The sequence below is a fragment of the Plutella xylostella genome, chromosome 26 (genome assembly GCF_932276165.1).
Source record: "Plutella xylostella chromosome 26, ilPluXylo3.1, whole genome shotgun sequence".
Taxonomy (NCBI): domain Eukaryota; kingdom Metazoa; phylum Arthropoda; class Insecta; order Lepidoptera; family Plutellidae; genus Plutella; species Plutella xylostella.
The window spans coordinates 729763-749826 of record NC_064006.1 but is presented as its reverse complement, the minus strand read 5'-3'; the positions used below and the strand labels follow the sequence as shown (position 1 = coordinate 749826).

At 37.0% G+C, this 20064-nt stretch overlaps 1 protein-coding gene across 1 annotated transcript in view; it reads right to left on the bottom strand.

Moving 5' to 3' along the window:
* LOC105398365 (actin-binding LIM protein 3) overlaps positions 1–18130 on the bottom strand; it is a 148614-nt gene extending 130484 nt beyond the window's left edge. Inside the window, exon 1 of the mRNA XM_048630557.1 lies at positions 17926–18130. Coding sequence (XP_048486514.1) covers positions 17926–17929 — 4 coding nt within the window. The 5' untranslated portion in view covers positions 17930–18130. The remainder of the gene's footprint in view (positions 1–17925) is intronic.
* Positions 18131–20064: the final 1934 nt, after the last annotated feature.

The following is a 20064-nucleotide window of genomic DNA, read 5'->3' as shown; positions in this document are numbered from 1 at the left end:
ATCCCTGAATTACTCCCGAAGAAACCAACCTCTGATCCGAATGGTACCCGTTGATAATAACAGTTTGGTAACGGTTGTTTAGGTACGATTTGAACCAGTGTAGGAGATTACCTGTAATACCGTTTTGAGCTAATTTCTTGAGTAACAGAATATGGTCTACTTTATCAAAGGCCTTTTGAAAATCTGTGTATATAGTGTCAACCTGAAGCCCTTGATCCATGGCGTTGAATAAAAAGTTCGAGTACAGGATTAGGTTCGTAATAGTAGATTTGCCTTGTGTGAAGCCGTGTTGATTTTCAATAATGTTGTGGCTCAATTGAGCATACAGGCAATCCTTTACGAGTGTCTCGAAAATTTTTGGCATTGTGGAGAGCCCAGATATTGGCCTATAGTATGAAACGTTGTTTCTTGGGCCTGATTTATGCAAAGGTGTTATGAATGCTAATTTCCAAGTTTCAGGAAAGGTACCTTCCTCTATGCTACGATTAAAGATAATCCAAAGTGGTTCCGATAGTTGCTTAGCTGTATTTTTCAGGAAAATGGGTCCAATTTTATCCGGGCCAGGACCTTTTCCTATGTCTAAGTTTATTAAGCACTTTTCCACCTGATATTTTGTTATTTCGATACTGGGAATGTGAGGGGCCTCAGGATCTGCGATAAAGGTATTTAAATTTATTGTATCCAGGTCACTGTCTCTGGTTTCGAAAATAGAGCTGAAGAATTCGTTGAACATATTTGCTATTTCCGATGGACTTTCGGAAATATTTTCATTTAGCAGCATTTTGGAAGGGTAACCACTCTCATTTTTTTTGAGTGACGATACGTATTTCCAAAAATGTTTCACATTATCTGCGATACCTGACTCTATTTTTGAGATATAGGAATTATGGTCTTGTTTTAAAAGTAATTTAGCTCGATCACGTAAAAGTGAAAACTCTCTATAATCTGACAGGTTGTGGTAGATTTTCCATTTTTTCCATACGGTTTTTTTTCTTGACAAGGTACTTGTTAATGCTTTGGAAAACCACTGAGGATATTTTATTGATTTGGGTTTGCATACTGGTACATGCTTGTTAATAGTATTATATAGTTTAATATAGAGATATGAAACGCTTTCAGACACGTTTTTATCCCTAAGTTCTTCTACCCAATTTATGGACGATAGGTCGGTTTTGATCGCACTGAAGTCGCATTTATTAAAGTTGTATTTTTCAGAATGCTTATCACGGATTCTCTCAGCTGGTTGTAACTTTTTAAAAGAAAATAAAAGTGGGGGATGATGGTTATAGTTCGGTTTTGATAGTTCTGTGGGAGGAGGAGAGCAGATACAGTGGTGGTAATTTGTTAACATTAAGTCTAATAGGCGGCCATTAGCGTTATAAATTATATTATATTGTTTAAGTTGCATGTACATGATTGTTGATTCTAGTTCTTTATGAAGGTTGCTCACAGCTACTGGCAAAGTATGATTTTCTGTAGAGTGTAGAGACCATCGTAAGTCAGGAATATTGTAGTCACCCACAATAATAAAGTGGTGTGATGGGAATTTTGTATATAGAGATTTCAAAGTATTAAAGTGTAATATATACGAATTTTGATGAGTTTTGGGTGGTATGTATGTAGCACTTAGTATAATGGTTTTGGAGTTACTAATTGGTAAAGTGATGTATATTTGTTCGGTATTGTTATCTTCGAATTCAAAGTATCTGGCTGCGCTAAATTTCTTATTAATTGCAACTAAGATACCTCCGCCATCCTTCTTGTGTGTTGCTTGTAAATTCCGATCGCGACGGAATATAGAATACCTGTCATCTACCAATTCAGAATCATATATACCACCCACAAGCCAAGTTTCTGTCAGCACTATTATGTCATAATTTGAACTTTGAATGTTACATTTAAGTTCTGTTAATTTTGAGCGCAAACCACCACAATTCTGATAGTAAATATTCAAATTAGTGTTATTCATTTAATTCTACTAATATTATTATTATTAAATGTGTACGGTACATAGATAGGATTGTAACATTGTTATTTAAAAGTAAGTTTAGGTGGTTTATGTGGTATGCGCTCCTTACAAAGATTTTTGATTGTTTATGCGAGTAGAGGAGGTTAGGTACGGCCTTATAGAATGAAAGTAATACTGTTATGAAAAGCCTCAGAACAGAAAGTCATAAAATTTTTTCAAGATCTTCCTCACGTCGGATTGTGATGACGCGGGAGTTATCCTCTTTCCGGGCCAAGATGGCAGCATTTTTTATCCATATATATCTATAAGATTTATCTTTGGCACAAGCGCGTGCCTTGGCATACAGGATTTTATTCTTCAGCGTCAGGTGCTCATTGATGTAGACGCGGGCCGTCGATGGAGGTGATTCTGTCGACGCGGCGACCACCGCAGCCACGCTGGAACGAGCCGTAGGCCCTCCCGCGGCCGCCTCCAGCACTTGCGCCGCGGTGAGACCTCTGCGACTACGAGCAGCCGCGATCACATCATCTCGAAGACGTCTTGAGGACAGATGTACTATTATATTTTTTGGTTTCTGACTAGGCTGATTACTGGCAACCCTATGTACATCAGTAACGCTGGAATTCGGAATTTGTATGCCGATGGTAGTCCCAATGGTTTCAACCAAGTGCAACAGGTTTTCACCTTTTCTTTCAGGGACATTTTGAATTTCAAGGTTACACATCCTTGAGCGTTGATCCATGTCCTCTATGGTCTCTTTTAGATTTTTATTTTCAAGACATAGCTGCTGATTTGCTTGATGAAGCTGATTTGTTGTTGCTGATTGTTCCTCGAGGTTATTTTCCAATATTGATATTCTATTAGTGAGAAGGCCGATTTTGTCTAGCATTTCTAAGCTAATGAAGCTAGTGAAAACCTGAATCTCAACCACGTCTAACAGCTAACAGTCATCTAGAAATACACAGACCAACTAAATATCGTTACAGAACACACTAAGTACACACGCGAGCAGTGAGTGAGGCATACGACAAGTATAAATGAGTGTTAGTATTGCGCCGGCGCCGTCAAAGTTCTATATATAGGGTGTTTCCGGGATCGGCGACCGGTCGCGTATACCGGGATCAGACCCGGCAGTGTCACAGCTGAATCCATGTAGGGTTTGCTTAAAGTATTGTGTAAGACCCTTGTTGAGCAAAAATGACATAATATAAAGGTAAGCGCAAAAGAATAAAATGAAAGTTGTAAACTTTGAAAAGAGATACTATGTTTATTGATGAATCGTGTTAAAAACAGATCAGTGATCAAAGCACTAAAAACATTCACATACTTTAAACTCAAATGTGAAATGTGAAACATTTAAGATGATAATACATTCACGGGCAATGAAAATGTTCCACTCACAAAATGCCGACACCAAACAACCCCGATTTTTCCAAACATTTAATTTAAAATTTCAACAAAATTTCCTGTTTTGGAGAAGGCGTCATTAAGCTAGCCTTTTCCATTTAGGAGTAATGTGGTGTTTTTCGCAGTGGAACCTTTTCATTGCCCGTGAGTGTATAATAATAACCAAGTACGTTTTCTCAACACTTTTGGCAATACGCATCTCATCCTGATCGATGCAAAGCAGAATGTAGAGGAAGACAATCAATATGTAGCCGAAGGAGTGCAACAGAGATACACTACAGACTTAGATGAACAATATACGAAACAGATGGAGTGCCAGTGTAAAAGAAACGTCTCGAAAAACAACACCCCACTTCTACCACTGAACTGTTATTTTGAACGAATATTTCTGATCTTATTCATTACTATAATGGTTGTCATTAGGTTGAACTTAAAAGTAAACAATATGAGGACAGTTTTTTGCACTGTTTTGTATGTGACACACCATCTGGATCGCATATTGTTAATCTAAGACTACAGTGAAAGCAAAAGGGAGTCACCTGGAGACTGGACCTCGAATAGAATGCAGACGGGAAGTGGATTTGACAACGACAGAACTTTGCCCTTTGCTGTGCAGAAAACACGGGTCATGCAGGTTAATTTCTATAGTAACATGTTAGATAAGGTTTGCAATGTTTGCATACAGAGTTTAGGGGTAGCCTAATAGGTAATTTAATTAGTTACATCGGTATCGTATTAATTTTGGTGGAAGCATATTATTTATACATGTGGGATGTGAGAATGGAGCGTTATGACTTTGAGTAGAAAGAAGGAACGTAAGGTGAGTGAGTGAAAGGACCGGAAGAGCAAGGGAATGAAAGGGACGAAAAAAAGATAAAGACTGATTAGGCGCGTTGCTATTTAATTTAAAATGTATTTATTTAAAATAAAGCTACGGTACTTAAACTGTATCCAAAAGTGTTTGTTCTTGACCATCAATCCCACATACATATGTATACATATTTGATAAAGAGACTCAAAAAGATTATAAAATAATACTTACTTGATTGTTGGAACTAATTTGTACATAACAGGTGTTACACTAAGCAGTTCAATATTGTCCAGTCTCCCATTGGCCCACAAACCATTACGTGGCAGATAAATTAAGTTTCCATTCTATAAACAACTCAGACGCAATCTCCACTCCGAACAATAATTCAAATTATCTGGAACAGATTTATGACAAATTCAAAACCAGATGGAAACCTGATCGGCTAACAACGAGCAATAGCTATATTCTGATTTTATGTTAAATAACAGATACCTACCTATATGTAATAGAAGATAAGTCTATAATTATCAAAAGTAGATGAAGTGAGGTACCTCTACCAACCATATCGTCAGGAAACAAAGGATTAATTCCAACAGGACTCCAATAAACCAGGTCAGTTTAGTAATCTAATAGCCCTTAACAATTCCGAGTCATCCATTTACAAATAACGTTAAGTATAACTATTTATAAGTTTCCGGTAACAGTACGTATGGTATTAAACCGAATAGTTGAATTTATATAGTCTACACTCACACCTTGTACTAATGTACTCCCTTGCGGGGTAGGCAGAGGTGCATTGCTGCACCCACTTTTCGCCAGAGTGTTATGTTAGTCCCAATGTAATAGGGGGCGGGCCTATTGCCATTTTACGGGCACATCCAAGACCCGAGAACAAATATCTGTGTTTAAACAAATATCTGCCCCAGCCGGGAATCGAACCTGGGACCTTCGGCTCAGTAGTCAGGACCACTACGCCATTCGGTAGTTGAATTTAAAAGTTTACAATAAGGAATACGAGGGCTACACCGAAAAGATCGGGAATAGAATACTTAGGAATAAATTAGAGTGAAACCTTTTTGGTGTATCAAATGTAGTGTTTTTTCAAACATAATTCTATTTTCGAATTTTAAAAAAAGTAAAAAATAAAAGAGTATTGACCATTTGAATTTGACAAGTCGGTGTAAAAAATGGAGCTTACGCGGGAACATTTCCGTGCAATAATTTTTCACAACTTTCGTCGAGGTTTATCTCAAGAACAATGTCTCGCTGAGCTTGTTTCTATTTATAAACTTGAAGCACCAAGTAAAACGACTATATATCGTTGGTATTCTGAGTTTCGCCGTGGACGTTCCTCTCTTACCACAGTCCCTTCTACTGGTCGGCCAAAAACAGCGGTAACACAAGATAACATCGATGCTGTACGCCAGTTAATAAAAGAAGATAGACATGTGACATACGAGCAGATTCGGGCTTCTCTCAGCATTGGTATGACAGCCATTCAAACCATTTTACATGAAGAACTGGGTGTCAAGAAGTTAGTTTCGCGCTGGGTGCCCCACCGTTTGACCGAGGAACAAAAGTCGGCTCGTGTTAATTGGTGTCGATCTGCTCTGCAACGGTTCAATGGAGGCAGTTCAAATGCTGTCTACAATATCGTCTCTGGTGATGAATCGTGGATTTATTCATATGAGCCCGAAAGAAAACATCAATCGGCAGTTTGGGTCTTCGAAGGTGAGGCCAACCAAAGCCAACAAAAGTTACTCGTATTCGCTCACGCAGCGTGTCGAAAAAAATGGTCGCTTCGTTTGTATCGAAAACTGACCATGTGGTATACGATTCCATTACAAGAACAAAGGACGGTTACTGCTGATTGGTACACAACAGTTTGTTTGCCGGAAGTCGTAAGAGAACTTCGTAAAACTAACCCGAATCGTCGTATAATCCTTCACCACGATAATGCAAGCTCTCATACCGCTCGCAAAACAAGAACGTTTTTAAATATGGAAAACGTGGAGTTGATGGACCATCCTCCGTATAGCCCTGATCTGAGCCCCCATGATTATTTTACATTCCCAAGAATTAAAGATATGCTACGTGGTCAACAGTTTAGTGGCCCAGAAGAGTCGGTCGAAGCTTACAAATCAGCTGTTTTGACAGTATCCACTTCAGACTGGGATTACTGTTTCAATGATTGGTTTAATCGAATGAAAAAGTGCATTGAATGTCACGGAGACTACTTTGAAAAACAATAAAAGTAAATAATATTATGATATCTTTGTACTTTTTTCTATTCCCGATCATTTCGGTATCGCCCTCGTATTTACGCTGCGCGGGTGAATATTTCGCAACGATCAACTCGATACGAATGTCAAGTAAGGTGCCTCTGATAAGATAGCAAACATTCCAATAGACGAAATCGTTCTATATTATACATATTGCTTAGATTAGGATTTTAATTTGCATCCGTAAAGCGGAAAATGTAGAGACAATAAAAACGTATTTGACTAATAAGAATATGGAAGAAAATGGTCATGAATAATTAATTCAGACACAATGTTTTTTTTCTGATGCATTTAGAAAATCATAAGACATGCCTGTAAAGATACTCAAAGAGAAGATTTTTATACGGCACACAAGTAGGTAGTAGGTAGGTCATATTATAAACATTTGCTGATAAAAGAACCACAAAACTTAGGAGCTACGTGATAATATTGATAAATACCAGAGCAGCTAAAACACACCTACAATTCTTCGAATCACAGGTGTTCCAGAGATTTCGCGTTCAAGCGAGCAGTATATTTCGATTTCATATGTATATTCCCTATTTATAGACGATTGGCGAATGTCTGGAAACGAAAGTGAGTTGGGAGTATAGTGGTGTGGGCGGCGGTGATAGATCTAGCAGATTGGGGAAGCGTGATGAAACGTGATGGGGGTTTAATTTATTCCCTCTCACATTCATTGTTCATTTAGCAGCGTAGGAGGTAAGGATCTACTTGCCACAATCAAATGCTAGCATCTACGATTATGTAAGGTTTTAAGTCCAGTATAAATTGGAAGGAGTTCCGTGCCCTGGCAGTGGGCATGTGATGGGTCGTGATGATGATGATGATAATGCGAAGGTGAGTCATTTTACCTGTTTATGTTTTGAAACATAGTTGAGCATACTTTTAAATCTCACTCGAAACGCCTTTTTTAAGTTTGAAGCCTCAGTTTCGGGACTTCGCAAAGCAGTGTTCTTGCGAAATCCACGGACAGACGATAAAACATTACATAATGCCGCTCGCGAGCCGACGTCAATTTTATTACCTCGAAATCGACGGCCACCATTCGCCGGCGAGCCATAATTTCACTCTCGATACTCATTGGTTCGCAGAATTCTCGCCTTTGCTGACCATTCGCAGTAACACATAATGCTCACGACTGTAGTCCCAGAAGGGGTAGTCAGATGTGACTCGCAAGTGAGACACCCGCTTTTCGCTGTATATTTTGTACTCACGTGATAGGTCGCGAGCCGTATCGCCGAGTACAATGCACTTAGGGTACGCATTTAGAATCTAGATGTGCAGGTTTCCTCACGATGTTTTCCTTCACCGTAAAAGCGAATGGTATACATTGTATACTTAAATTCTAAAGAACTGATTGGTATATGTCAGCGCCGGGATTCGAACCCGCATCTCTGGCGTCAGAAGCCAGCGCTTACCCGACTGAGCTGCCACCGCTCTAACGCAGTAACACCGCTTACATAATTACATGTATGTATGCTGAAGAACCACCACGTCCACCAACACGCACTTGGCCAGCGTGGTGGACTAGGCCTAAACCCTTCCTTCATTGGAAGGAGACCCGTGCCCGTGCCCCAGCAGTGGGGACGTGATGGGTCGTGATGATACCGAAGAATCTGCACACGGTATCGTTAAGGTCCAAGTTGCCGTGAAGGGTTCAGAGACGGTTGTCAAAACGATTATTTTTGCGGTCCATTATTTTGAAAGCGCTCGTGTAAAAATAATCTCCCAACGCATGCGGGCGGCGCGTCAGGTAATTCATGGTTTATGCTGAAGGTCAAGGTTTGATGTCTGATCATATTCGACGGCAAACATCGCTCTTCAACGTATGTACAACGTGTTCAAGGTATTTGTAATTATTTATGGGTAGTTTTGCAATAAGGATTGTAGTAAAGTTGATAATGATAATACAAAAAGCGACACGTTTCTTTGTATATAATCTGTATGTAACAGCGTCAACATATACACCTTCTTCACTATATTACATGGACAAACCTAACACGGGACAAACGCTAGTCTAACTACTGTGTTACACCGACTGCAACGTCCTAATAAGAGGAAGGGACGAAATATACGAGAATAGAGTCAATTTCACGTCAATAAAACGTAATATGCCATAAAGCTAACAGACCGTTGTGCATTCAACGAATGGGCCCACTCCTTAGATTTATATACGAACCAGATGTTGTGTGTGCAACATACAAAAAAACTGTCCGTATTTTGTTTACTGTGCAACCGTTTTAAGATCAACCTAATGACAACCATTGAACAAATGGAATAAGGTCACAACTATTTTAACCGAACCAGTTCAAAATAAGAGCTCAGTGGTAGTACCTAACGGGGTGTAATTTTTTGCGTAGTTTTTTTTGAACTGACACTCCCATCTTGTTCGTATATTGTTAATCTAAGGCCCGCTCGGATGGCGCACGGAGGGAACAGTTGTGTGGGCGCTTTATTATTAGGGTCATGGGTGCAGAGGGGATATGTGAGGGGAACTGTTCTGCTAAAATTTTGCCACCAAATGGTGTTATTTTTGCTGTTCAGGTTGATGATTATATCAAAGGTGATCATGATTGTACAGTTGTACAGAACGTATGTAATGTATGTTGGTGTAGGAAGAAAGGTGATATAATGTTAGGTAAAGATATAAAGGTCGAACAATACGCACTAACACACTACACTTCTCTATCTTGTTCTTAGCCCTATCGTGACAATGACCACCACTAGAAAATTAAATACAGAACGCAATGTTAACATAGGTATAATCCATGACAACATTGATCTATGATAATAAACTCATAAAGCAATAAACTAAGAAGGATTCGAAACAGGCCCAACATCCAATGACCCATCTCACGAGCCACGAACCACAAAACAGGCACTTAATCATGAAATTACCAATGTAACAGACAATAACACTGGCAACAATGGACGAATGGCCGACGTTGTATGGAGTTGAATGGGACGGACAACTTGTTGACTGATAACATCTATTTGTCGTCATACAAACCAGTCAATGGAATGAGATGGATATGGAGGGTCACTCTACATCATCATTGTATAAATCGACGAATGAACGAACAAGAATTGTCACGTAATACAACGAGATAGAGTCGTGGCTCGCGCAGCAGCGGTCCGAAACTTAGTTTTTCGTCATATAGAGTGACCCCCGTTTGTGGAGGCTCATCCAAGGCTGTGACGGTCTGATTGACTACGTTTTATGGTTTTAGCAAGGTTTTTGATAAGGATATGTGGAATAGACTGATACATTGCTATATGCACTTGTTATTCATTAAAAAATCAATATATATAATGTTCAATAAATTCATAGATAGAAAAATATTAAATTTGTTAGTTTTATTATTCTTTGTTGGTGTACAAATAAAGTGTATTCTATCTATTTATCTATCTATTAAAGATAGTTTTTACTACCTTATCAATAAGTGAATAGTTATCTATCAGATTGAATGTGGTACTACTCCTACTTTTCTTTTTAAAGGTAAGTCATAAATCCATCAGGCAACACCGGATGTAGGATCGAGATACAAAAAAAAACATTAACTCTTTCATCAAACCGCCAATAACGCTATTTTGAAAATGGAATTTTAAATTGGTAAATGACATAACGTTGCGCCTGCGCAACCGGACAACCTTCACCCACATGTTCGGATTCGAAATACGAAAATTAAACACTATTGACCACAGGGGTATAATCGTGACAGTTCTGACATTGCGAAAAAGAGACGCTTAGCTACATTAAGCGTAAGAAAGAAACGTTAAGCTGTAAATGTTTTTTGTCCTTTTTGCTGTGGCGCCTGTTTACGTCAGTTCTCTGTGCCAAACAATGAAACAAATGAAAAATCTGTGCCAAACAAAGGCTGACAGTTACAACAAAATTTTCTAAATGCTATTTATTTTTGATTTGCTAGTGATTTGTGGGTGTTTATTAAGTTTATTAGACTATTATCATCACTTAACGAGTGTGTGACATGGGTGGGTGGATTTTGTTCGGTTGTATTGAGCATATTGAACGAAAACACGATGGAATGATGGATGAGATATATTTTCACATGTAAGTAGATACTATCAAGTTTAACAAGCTTACATTCATCATAGTACTATCTATTGGCTCGATTTTAATATAAAACGATACTAATTTTATTACTGTAAGGTCTTTTAGTATCAGTTTTAAGTAAAAATTACGAGGTACCACATCATAACAAATCACATGGTGTTGCAAGTTATTGAAAATTTATTTTACCCACAAATATTATAGTATGCAAAGAAAATACTAGAAATTGTAACGGACTCGGGTTGGGTTTACAAATGGGGCGCACGAATTCGGTTTTTGTGAAGATTGTATTTTGTAGAAGTCATTCTCCTCTTTCAAATGAGGTGCCTCTCATTGTGAGGAAACGTTCGTTTCGTTTTTTTCTTCTATGTGTGATTTCTTCTGTATAATATAAAGTTTATTGTATTGATACGAAATGCGTGTTTCCTTTAAAAAAAACCCCATCACATATTTGGCCCACGATTATAATGCTCATGCTCATCCATTTATCTCTGCTTCATAGGTTTCCGACAGAAAAAAAAATATCAAGAAAATGGATAGACATTACCGGTCGCACAAATTGGGAACCAAAGAAACATACAAAAATTGTGTTCGGCACATTTTGAAGAGGATTGTTTCGATTGGACGAAGACAATGAATCATACAATCCACTCAGTTTGTGTACATTAAATAATTATATTGAAATCAAATAAGTATGAGTAAAGTTTTTTTTCTTATATCGTCAGATAAATGTTATCTGGGTAATACAAACATTGAGAGACATTGATACGCAACAGCATCAAAATTATTTCCCAGCAAAACTTTTATCTGGCTATTGAAAAATTAGCCTTTAGTGTCTTTTTCCTATCAACCGACGATATACTCAAGTTTTGTTTTTGTTATTATGATAAGTTAAATTTCCCCATATTTAGGTTTAATTTTTTTGTCGGCAACATCTATGGTTTGAGTGAGAAAGAGAATAGTGCACACGGCGATTGCCAGTCTAGAGGTAGTAGGTCTATGCTATTGACAGTGAGCGGGTTCGATGGCGATAAAATTGCTTTTTAAGCCAGGGATGTAGTAACTAACAGTAATCCGAGATGTGAGTAGATTAGAATGGTTCTACAAACTGAAAAGAAACCCTGACAAATGAAGAAATCTGAAAAGTGAGCTATTTTAACCAGTTCTTCTCCAAGCAAAAAGGGTTTTTTACGAACGGAGAGTTTGTAAAATATGATGTTCCAATTTATTATGATGAATAAAAACATTGGAGTTTATACCACTACTAGAGTCTAATGAAATGGAAAGATTTTAGAAATACACATGGTTTTTTAATTAATCAATCAACAGGTGAACGTGGCTAAGTGATAAGACAACTTGCAGTGAACTACTTGCTTGTGTATCTGAGATTCACTTTCATTTTAATTTATTACTTACTCAATTAGTGTCTTCAAAAGGCCATGAGTTTAATTGTTTTATTATTGTTTCGTAACCTTCAAGTATGTGTGTTTGAATGTTTATTATAGTTCGTTCGCTACGCTTGCTGGTCTGCAAGTGGCTGTGGACCAGTGTCTGCCAAAGATCCGATAACCGGTGTGGTACCTAGTCGAGTTCACCTAGTGAGACCTAGTTTAGGTGGAATTAACAATGTAAGAAATACATTCTCAGATTACCTAAGTTCATTGAGCACTGTTTAAAACATCAATAATTTACCTAATGCTAATCAAATTTAATAGTTTAAGTATATATGTTGTTACTGACTTGTGTAACAACATATAGTCGTTTGCAATAGAATCCAACAATCATGTAAACAAATGTGGCGGACTGACATTGACAGCGTATTGTTTATGCCCATAGTGATGTCATAGTGTTCTAATTAGATTATTAGATTAAATATATAAGCCATAGACTATAAAATAAAACTGATTATATATAAAAAAAGTGTTTATTAAAACAAATTTAAATCTTCGTCTTCTTAATCATCACTATCAGAAGTGTCGCCGGTGACCGTAATTATAAATGGAACCACTGTGTCATCGCTTGCCGTGTCTAAAATGCCGTCGAGCTTTTTCATTTCTTCCTCTTCCTTTTTTCGTTTTGGTTAATTATATTAAGCTCTTGAAAATTATTTTTTATTGTATTCAAATAATATTAAATTAAAATAATTTATTAAATTAAAATTAAAAGATAACTTCAGATTACGAACAACACTAACTTTTCAATGACTTATAGAGTTCGATGAGTAAAAAACTAAGATGACAGCTTGTCAAATACTTCGAAATTTTTACGTTGCAAATGTTTTAATAAATTTAACTTATAAATACAAGTTAAATCATGTTGAAGATAATGTGAAAGCAATAGGGAATATGCAAGTGGTTCAAATAAAGGTCAAATATTATTTATAATAAACTTTCTTGTTTCTTAACTACGACTCCATCATTATTTTTGATTATAATTTATTTTTGAGCAAGTAAATGAAGTTGAAAAGTACAAAAAAACTTCGGTAAATTCTAACTTCCGAGAAACGTCACCCATTTTCTTAGGGCGGATGTGACGTCATAATTCTTTATATATCAATCTCAGAATAATAACTTCTTTGCGTTTGCGTATAGTTAAATAAATGTCAAGTGTAAACAAAGAAATGTTAATGTCACCGAGTATTTGTGATGCTCGTTGTGATCAGATACGATGGATCACATAAAAATTCTTCCAATACGAGTAGATCCTAGCCTCCTATAACCTCTCCACTTCTTGTTTGATATGCTTGTTTGTTTGCAAAGTTTAGGACTTTTTATATTTTTTTTGGTAGTGTATGGGCTGCCACTAGTTGTTCTATTGTAATGAGGCGTAAACAGCCATTCGCTAGTCAACGAGCCACTCAAATATGCTCCATATTGCAACACAATAAAATTAAATTTGTATTGTAAGTATTATGACATGAACATGACACAAGTTGCTCTTTCTACTTTTAGGTTATAATGGCAGTCGTTAGTATATTTCAAAAGTTGTTATTTTTTTCTAAATTAAGTTATGGAAGAATTCTCGTAATCAGAAGAACTGGACACATTAAATTTATTACGCAGTATGAACGAGTAAACTGTGGCAAGCTGCGGAAAAAGACAGCAAAGACTATTGAAAAGTCGAGAGCCGTGTGCCCAAATATTAGGGAATATGCATATATTTTTATACTCTTATTCGATAGTTTAGATAAGGGGGTTTAGACCTTTGAGATATGCACAATGGTTCCATTCAAGAGAGCCAGGTGCAGGTTCTTACACCCCCACAGATAATAGAATAGAATGACCCACTAACCCTAGTCTCTCTTACTGAGAACCAAAGTTACAGTAAGTACTTACTGTAACTTTGGTTCTCAGTCTAGGGTTAGTCTCTCTTACTGAGAACCAAAGTTACACTTACATACAATACAAATATTACTTTATATTCATATTGCCATAATAGCGTAATATTGTGTACACTTTATTACCATTACAAAACAGCCACTGATCACACTTTATACACTTCCTTTTTCGTTTGTTACCATGACAACATTGGTTTGTTGAAAATACAAAAGAACTCTGTGATTACTTGATTAGGTAAAAAATCTATGCCGACTGACGGGACTCATTATTCTGAGCCGTGAAATTAAACGATTATGACGTCACGACAGCCCGCCATCCTGACGGGAATTTCAAAGTGGTCGTGATGGTTGTAATTTTTTAACTTTCTTTAAAATACCTTAAATTACTTATTTTGGCGTTGAATTTTTTTTTACTAGAATAAAGTGATGTAAAACTATCCAATAAAAGTATAAAAAAAAAATACGCATATTCCCTATTGTGCGTTCGTTGAAATCAGACTATGTTCATAATTGATCGTCAAATGTATGTGATTACGGAGTAATCGTGACAATTTGGTTTGTTTACATCATTGTTGGATTCTATTGCAAACGACTTTATATAATCTGGTTCAATAAATATATTTTGTACCTATTTGTATTTAGTGACTGATGTACGACATAGCATGACCGTTCTCGTTCGTTCATTCGTTCGATTTCTGAAGTGGATCAAGTCATCCCTCTGTGACGCTCTTGCCACCATTCATTACAATACCTACAACCCATTACGTCGCCACTGCCCCAGCAGTACGGGTGTCCTTCCAGGGAAGGGATTTAGGCCCAGTTCTACATTCCTACGTGTAACCAACACCCATGTATCTAGCGCCGTTTTCTCCGCACGTTCGGAAACCGTCACCCGATATTCAGAGACAACCAATACCCGCACCCGACACCGCTGCGCTCCACCCGCCGTGGCGACCTGATGAACTGATACGCGAGTGCTACAGCTTGATAGAAATCGGACGAGAGCTGTTTTAATGCAACTAGAAGGCCTAGCACGGGGTGTAAGATGCGCACGACAAGACGTGACAAAAGTTCGCGTTTGCGGCCGCGTAATGTGAGTGAACGGACGCAACTTCTTGCACCACATGCTGGGCATGCCACAGTAGGTATGCTGCATGATAGCATCTTCGTCACCTCATCAGTGTTCCAAAACTAAGTCTTCTTCACAATCTAGAGTGAGCCCTTGGGCTGGTGTATGTAGCCGACACCTGGGTAGCTTGAGAAAATTAGTGAAATCTTGGAAACCAATCTTAAGTGTGTAACACAAAAGTGAATGAGCAAAGAAAACTAGAGTCAGGCCACGCTAACTTTGCAACAGGTAAAAGTTGGTAAGAATCTATAATTGAGTATGAAGAGAATACATCCAAGCCCGCGTTTTTCTATGGACTCTATGGACATATAGAAATAACTTCAATATGTATATGTCGCAGGCATCTGGTTGAATCTCCTATTTGATTGAACCACTAGCCCGTTCATTGGATGGCGCTATTCAGTTGTATGACTAGGCCGAATGTTGATTCTACAAGCGTCACAAAACGTCCAACTAGTTAGCTGACTTATAATCAGTCAGGTGGTGAATAAAACAAATATGGCGTCTAACAGCTAACAGCTGACACAAAAAGCACTTATATTGTTAGTTTTTTGAAAATAAATAAGCTTTAAAGTGCGTTATTTGTGTTAAAATAGTGTGACAACATGGATTTACATATATTACGCCGCGGGCGGATAGTTTCAAAGAAAAAATTGTGGCGAAACTGGAAAGTTATGAACAACAATATGAAGGTACGTTTATTGTTATTGTTTAGTTAATTTGTGAGATAAGAGCTTTGTAACATAGTCTTTTTGTTGACTCTTGTCTGGTCATGTTCACCCTAACCAGACATTACAAAGTTGCTATACTATATCCCATTCAACGACTTCGCTGAATGACGTTCAGTCAAGACGTCGAACGTTACAATCAACGACTTGACGAGTTGTCTTTTAGTCATACAACTGAATAGCGCCATCCAATGAACGGGCTAGCGGTTCAATCAAAAAGGAGATTAAACCAGATGCCTGCGACATATACATAATAAAATTCAAGGCCACTACACAGCCACATTTCATTGCAATCAACACTTGAACAAATAAGAGTTTATGAGTTTGTAATTAATAATAATAGTGTTACTAGTGGAATAGTCTAGCTACTTTGATGTATTGTGGAATAGAAAATGTTTTTAGCAATAAGTCCACGCTTTTGTAAACTTGTATTTAAAAAATCATAGATTTTAAGGCCACCATGTGTTTATAAATAGGTTTTTAATTTTTTTTTTAAAACAAATTCAGTTATTCATAAGTTATGTGTGATTAGATTATTTATATTCTTGTCTTAGCTTGAATTCACTTTGTTATCCACATTCACAATTCTCAAAAGCAGTCAAAAACGAAACATTGCCTTGGCTTGGCTCGAAACAAAGCCAAACTGGGTCATGTCCGTAATTAATTCAAATAGGAGCTGAGTACAATGCTTACTTGTTAATACTCTAGAAATACCATTTTATGTGCACAGTAAAATATTGACTGTGGTGAATAGTTGTGAACTCAAGAAGCAAGCAGCTATTTCATTGAAGTCACATTTTGAATCTGTGTTAAGTAGGTACTTAAATCACTGAGTTATAGCAAAATCCTTTCTTTTGAATAATAATAAGTAATTTGGTCTGTCGACAACAGTAATATTTTTGAGTACTTTTAGCATGTAGATTGTACTGTAGGTCATTTTATTGTTGTAGACACTGCAGGAATGCTGCTAATTGTACTAGATTGATATAATAAATTGTTTCTTCTAATAACAGTGCATTTATTTTAAACCTGAAGGTTATGGACATGCACAAAACCAATTAAATTTTCTATCAGCTGATTTATCAACATCAAATGATAACGAGAAATGATAATGGTTATGAAATCACCACTTATCAAATTATATATCATTATTAGATATCTAGTCTGAATATTGATAAATTAGAGTGTATACACTGTACATCTACATTTAATTACCATGAAGTCAACCACTTAGAAATAACTTTGCTTTTACTTTGCTTCCATCATATAGTTTTAAATAAGTATATATTTTCGTACCCCATGCATTCAAGAATTATGTCCAGAAAATATAATAACAAAACGGTAAATCAACTATGTTGTATATTATCTACAGATATAGTTATACCTCGCCTAGTTCTGTGGGTACACTTCACAACAATCTACCAATTGGTCGGCTCTCAAGGATCCACTTAGCTCCATTACCACCTCGCTCCACATGTAATCAGGCAGGAAGGTACCGTGTTGGTGCTAAATAATTAGCAGCGTTTACGTAACAGACTTGTGTATGAAATATGGATATCTCTGCTGCTCAGAGGGAGTGGCCCATAGTGATTGAATGGGGTGTATAGAGGACTGAGTTATGGCCATTGCAAAGATACTAGCTTATGTCTATGGGGCAGAGGAATATGAATTCAGGATGTTTTTGTTAAGGGTAGTACAAAAATCCTGTTGGAATTTAACATGATATTCCTAGCCGTTTGATACACTAGATGTTGATAAGATATGTAGTATAAAAATAAAATGAAATTTAAATTGTATGCGTACAGTAAAAGCGTATTTTACTCATATACTTAAGTCATAATAGTAAAGAATTAGAATCGGGGAATCCCCTCGCAAATCATTTTTTTATGTAATAGTTTATGGACGTGTTTAGTTTTTCACGTAGATAAAATAACCAATTATACGTTTTAGTGAAGCTGTAAAACTTATTTCCGCATTAACCTCGCTAATAGAACTAACGAAGAGTCGACGACGCGCGTGAAAAAAATCGATAACTTTACCAAATAACAGCTCCGGTGGACTTGACCGGATTAACTCGCAGACAAGGACATTTTACTGAACAAACGATGCCGTTAACGTAATACTGTATAAATTATGTGGGAATAATATATCAACTGTGAAAAAATAAATAAAACCGCCGGCACTCACCCATTTTGATTCGATGTTACGCCGACTCACGCCTCCGTAATTCTCTCACAAAAATCAGCTACGTAACATCACAAATTACACACAGCAAGTTTCACTTATTAATTAACGCACAAATTACAGTACTTTACTCATGAAATTGATAAATAATCCACAAGCGACGAAATGCAGAGCTCCGCCGTTATCACTGATCTGTCAGAAATTTTGGATGCGTTCAGAAATAGGTGCGAAAAAAAACGCGACTTTGTCATAGATGCGTTCATAAAATTTCGTTTCGTTTTCGAGTTTTCGTTTCGTTCTTATCTAGTTCGCTTCGAGATGTGAACTGCCATTATGTACAAATATCTGTCTCAAATTCATTCAGTTCTTGGGAAGTCACGGCTCGTTTCGCTTGAATACCTCTACTCATTTTGTTTCCACTTGAATAGCGACAAAGACAAAGAGCTATAGGCTAGGTAGGAATCAATCATCACTCCTGTGACAAACCATGCAAAAGGAAATTAATAGCAACACATTAACATTTAAAGTATAATCAAACCAGGATAACTCTGCATAATAAAAACAACCCATAGGATGGAAGGTTTTATGACAGCTCATTTGCAGTTTTGTAGTATGGAGGTTTTACTAGCGCTATCTATGATTTAGTAAAAAACTGCCTCTGTGGTCTAGTGGTAGAAGCTTCGCTACGTGACCCAGAGGTCCCGGGTGGGACCATCAATTTGTGTTTCTAAATTGTGGTTCTAAGTTTGGTTAGGACATAGAAGAACTGTTGTCCGAAACAGTGAAGCGATCCATGCTGTCGGATGGGCATGTAAAGCAGTCGGTCCTGCGCCTAGCTCTCTCCAGTCGTGTCGGTCAATCCGTCCCATTGGGCTATGAGAGTGATGGAACAGAGGGTACTCCTGTGTACTGCGCACTGCGGCCGCCGTGGTCGAAATTCGGCTAGGAGGACATTAGCAAAAAAAATTATAAGCTCTCAAAAAGAGAAGTACTATGTAGGTACTTTATGGTACTTCTTAGTAGACTCTTCTCTACCTGTTGAAGAGTACGCTCTTCAAGTTTACAGCACGTCAAGTATGAGTTAACGCAAGGCCTAGCATGTTCCTTCTTGGAAGCTTTGACTAGCTGGTATCTTCAGGTGGGGGCAAGATAAAAAATTAAAAGTAAAGGAAAGACAAGGAACTAGGAAGGCAGATAATTATAAGACAGTTTTGATGACAAACAACAGATGGCGTTCGGACTCAATACACAGTACACGAATGGAATCAAAGCAACTTACTGTGAAATCTTACATCGCGGAATCGAAGTTTATCACCTAACTGCAAAAAAGATAAACCTAAGAGGGGTATTGTTCATTCGTAATATTTGTTACCTAATTTCCAGCTTTGTGCACCACTTTAGTCTAGTACCTATAGGTATTGTGAAAGAATTAAACACCATTAATTGAACAGTTTCATAAAATAAGTGCTTTATTGATTAAAAATTAGTATTATACATAATTTCATTAAAATTAAGAAATGTTGGGTTAATAAAGTAAACCACTTGTTTCTTACTGAAACTGGAAGCTGCTCCGAAAAATATTTACAAAATAACAAAATAAAAAACAAACTTTAACATTTTGGGGCAGTGAGTCAATTTTACCCCTTCGTCCAAGTACGCAACAAAATTTCGCAACTGAAACTGAAACACTGAAAAAAATAACATATTCGCAACCAATACCAATTATTTTATATTTGGACGTGGACAAAAGAGAATTTTAATCATATTGTATGCAGTACGATACCATTCACAATCATGACCTATGAAAATTATACAAAGTTTTGTAAGTATCGAACAACATTAGATGAGTAGCACTTGTTTGTGATAATATCAAGATCTTAGGCAAATATACCTACTGCCCCATTTAAAATAAAACGTCGTATGAAACAAAAAAACCTTAGTTGTATTATATACTAAACTAATTCCATCGCAGTACGCACTATAGTGATTTGTTATTGTAAAAGATGTGTAAAATGAAAACATACCTTATTCAGAGAATTTAAGTAATAGTGAAATTAAAGGTAAATATCAGCATCTGAAGTGGATTTTTCAGGATATTTCAAAGGCGGATTAAATATATATATAGAACAAGAGATCAAAGCC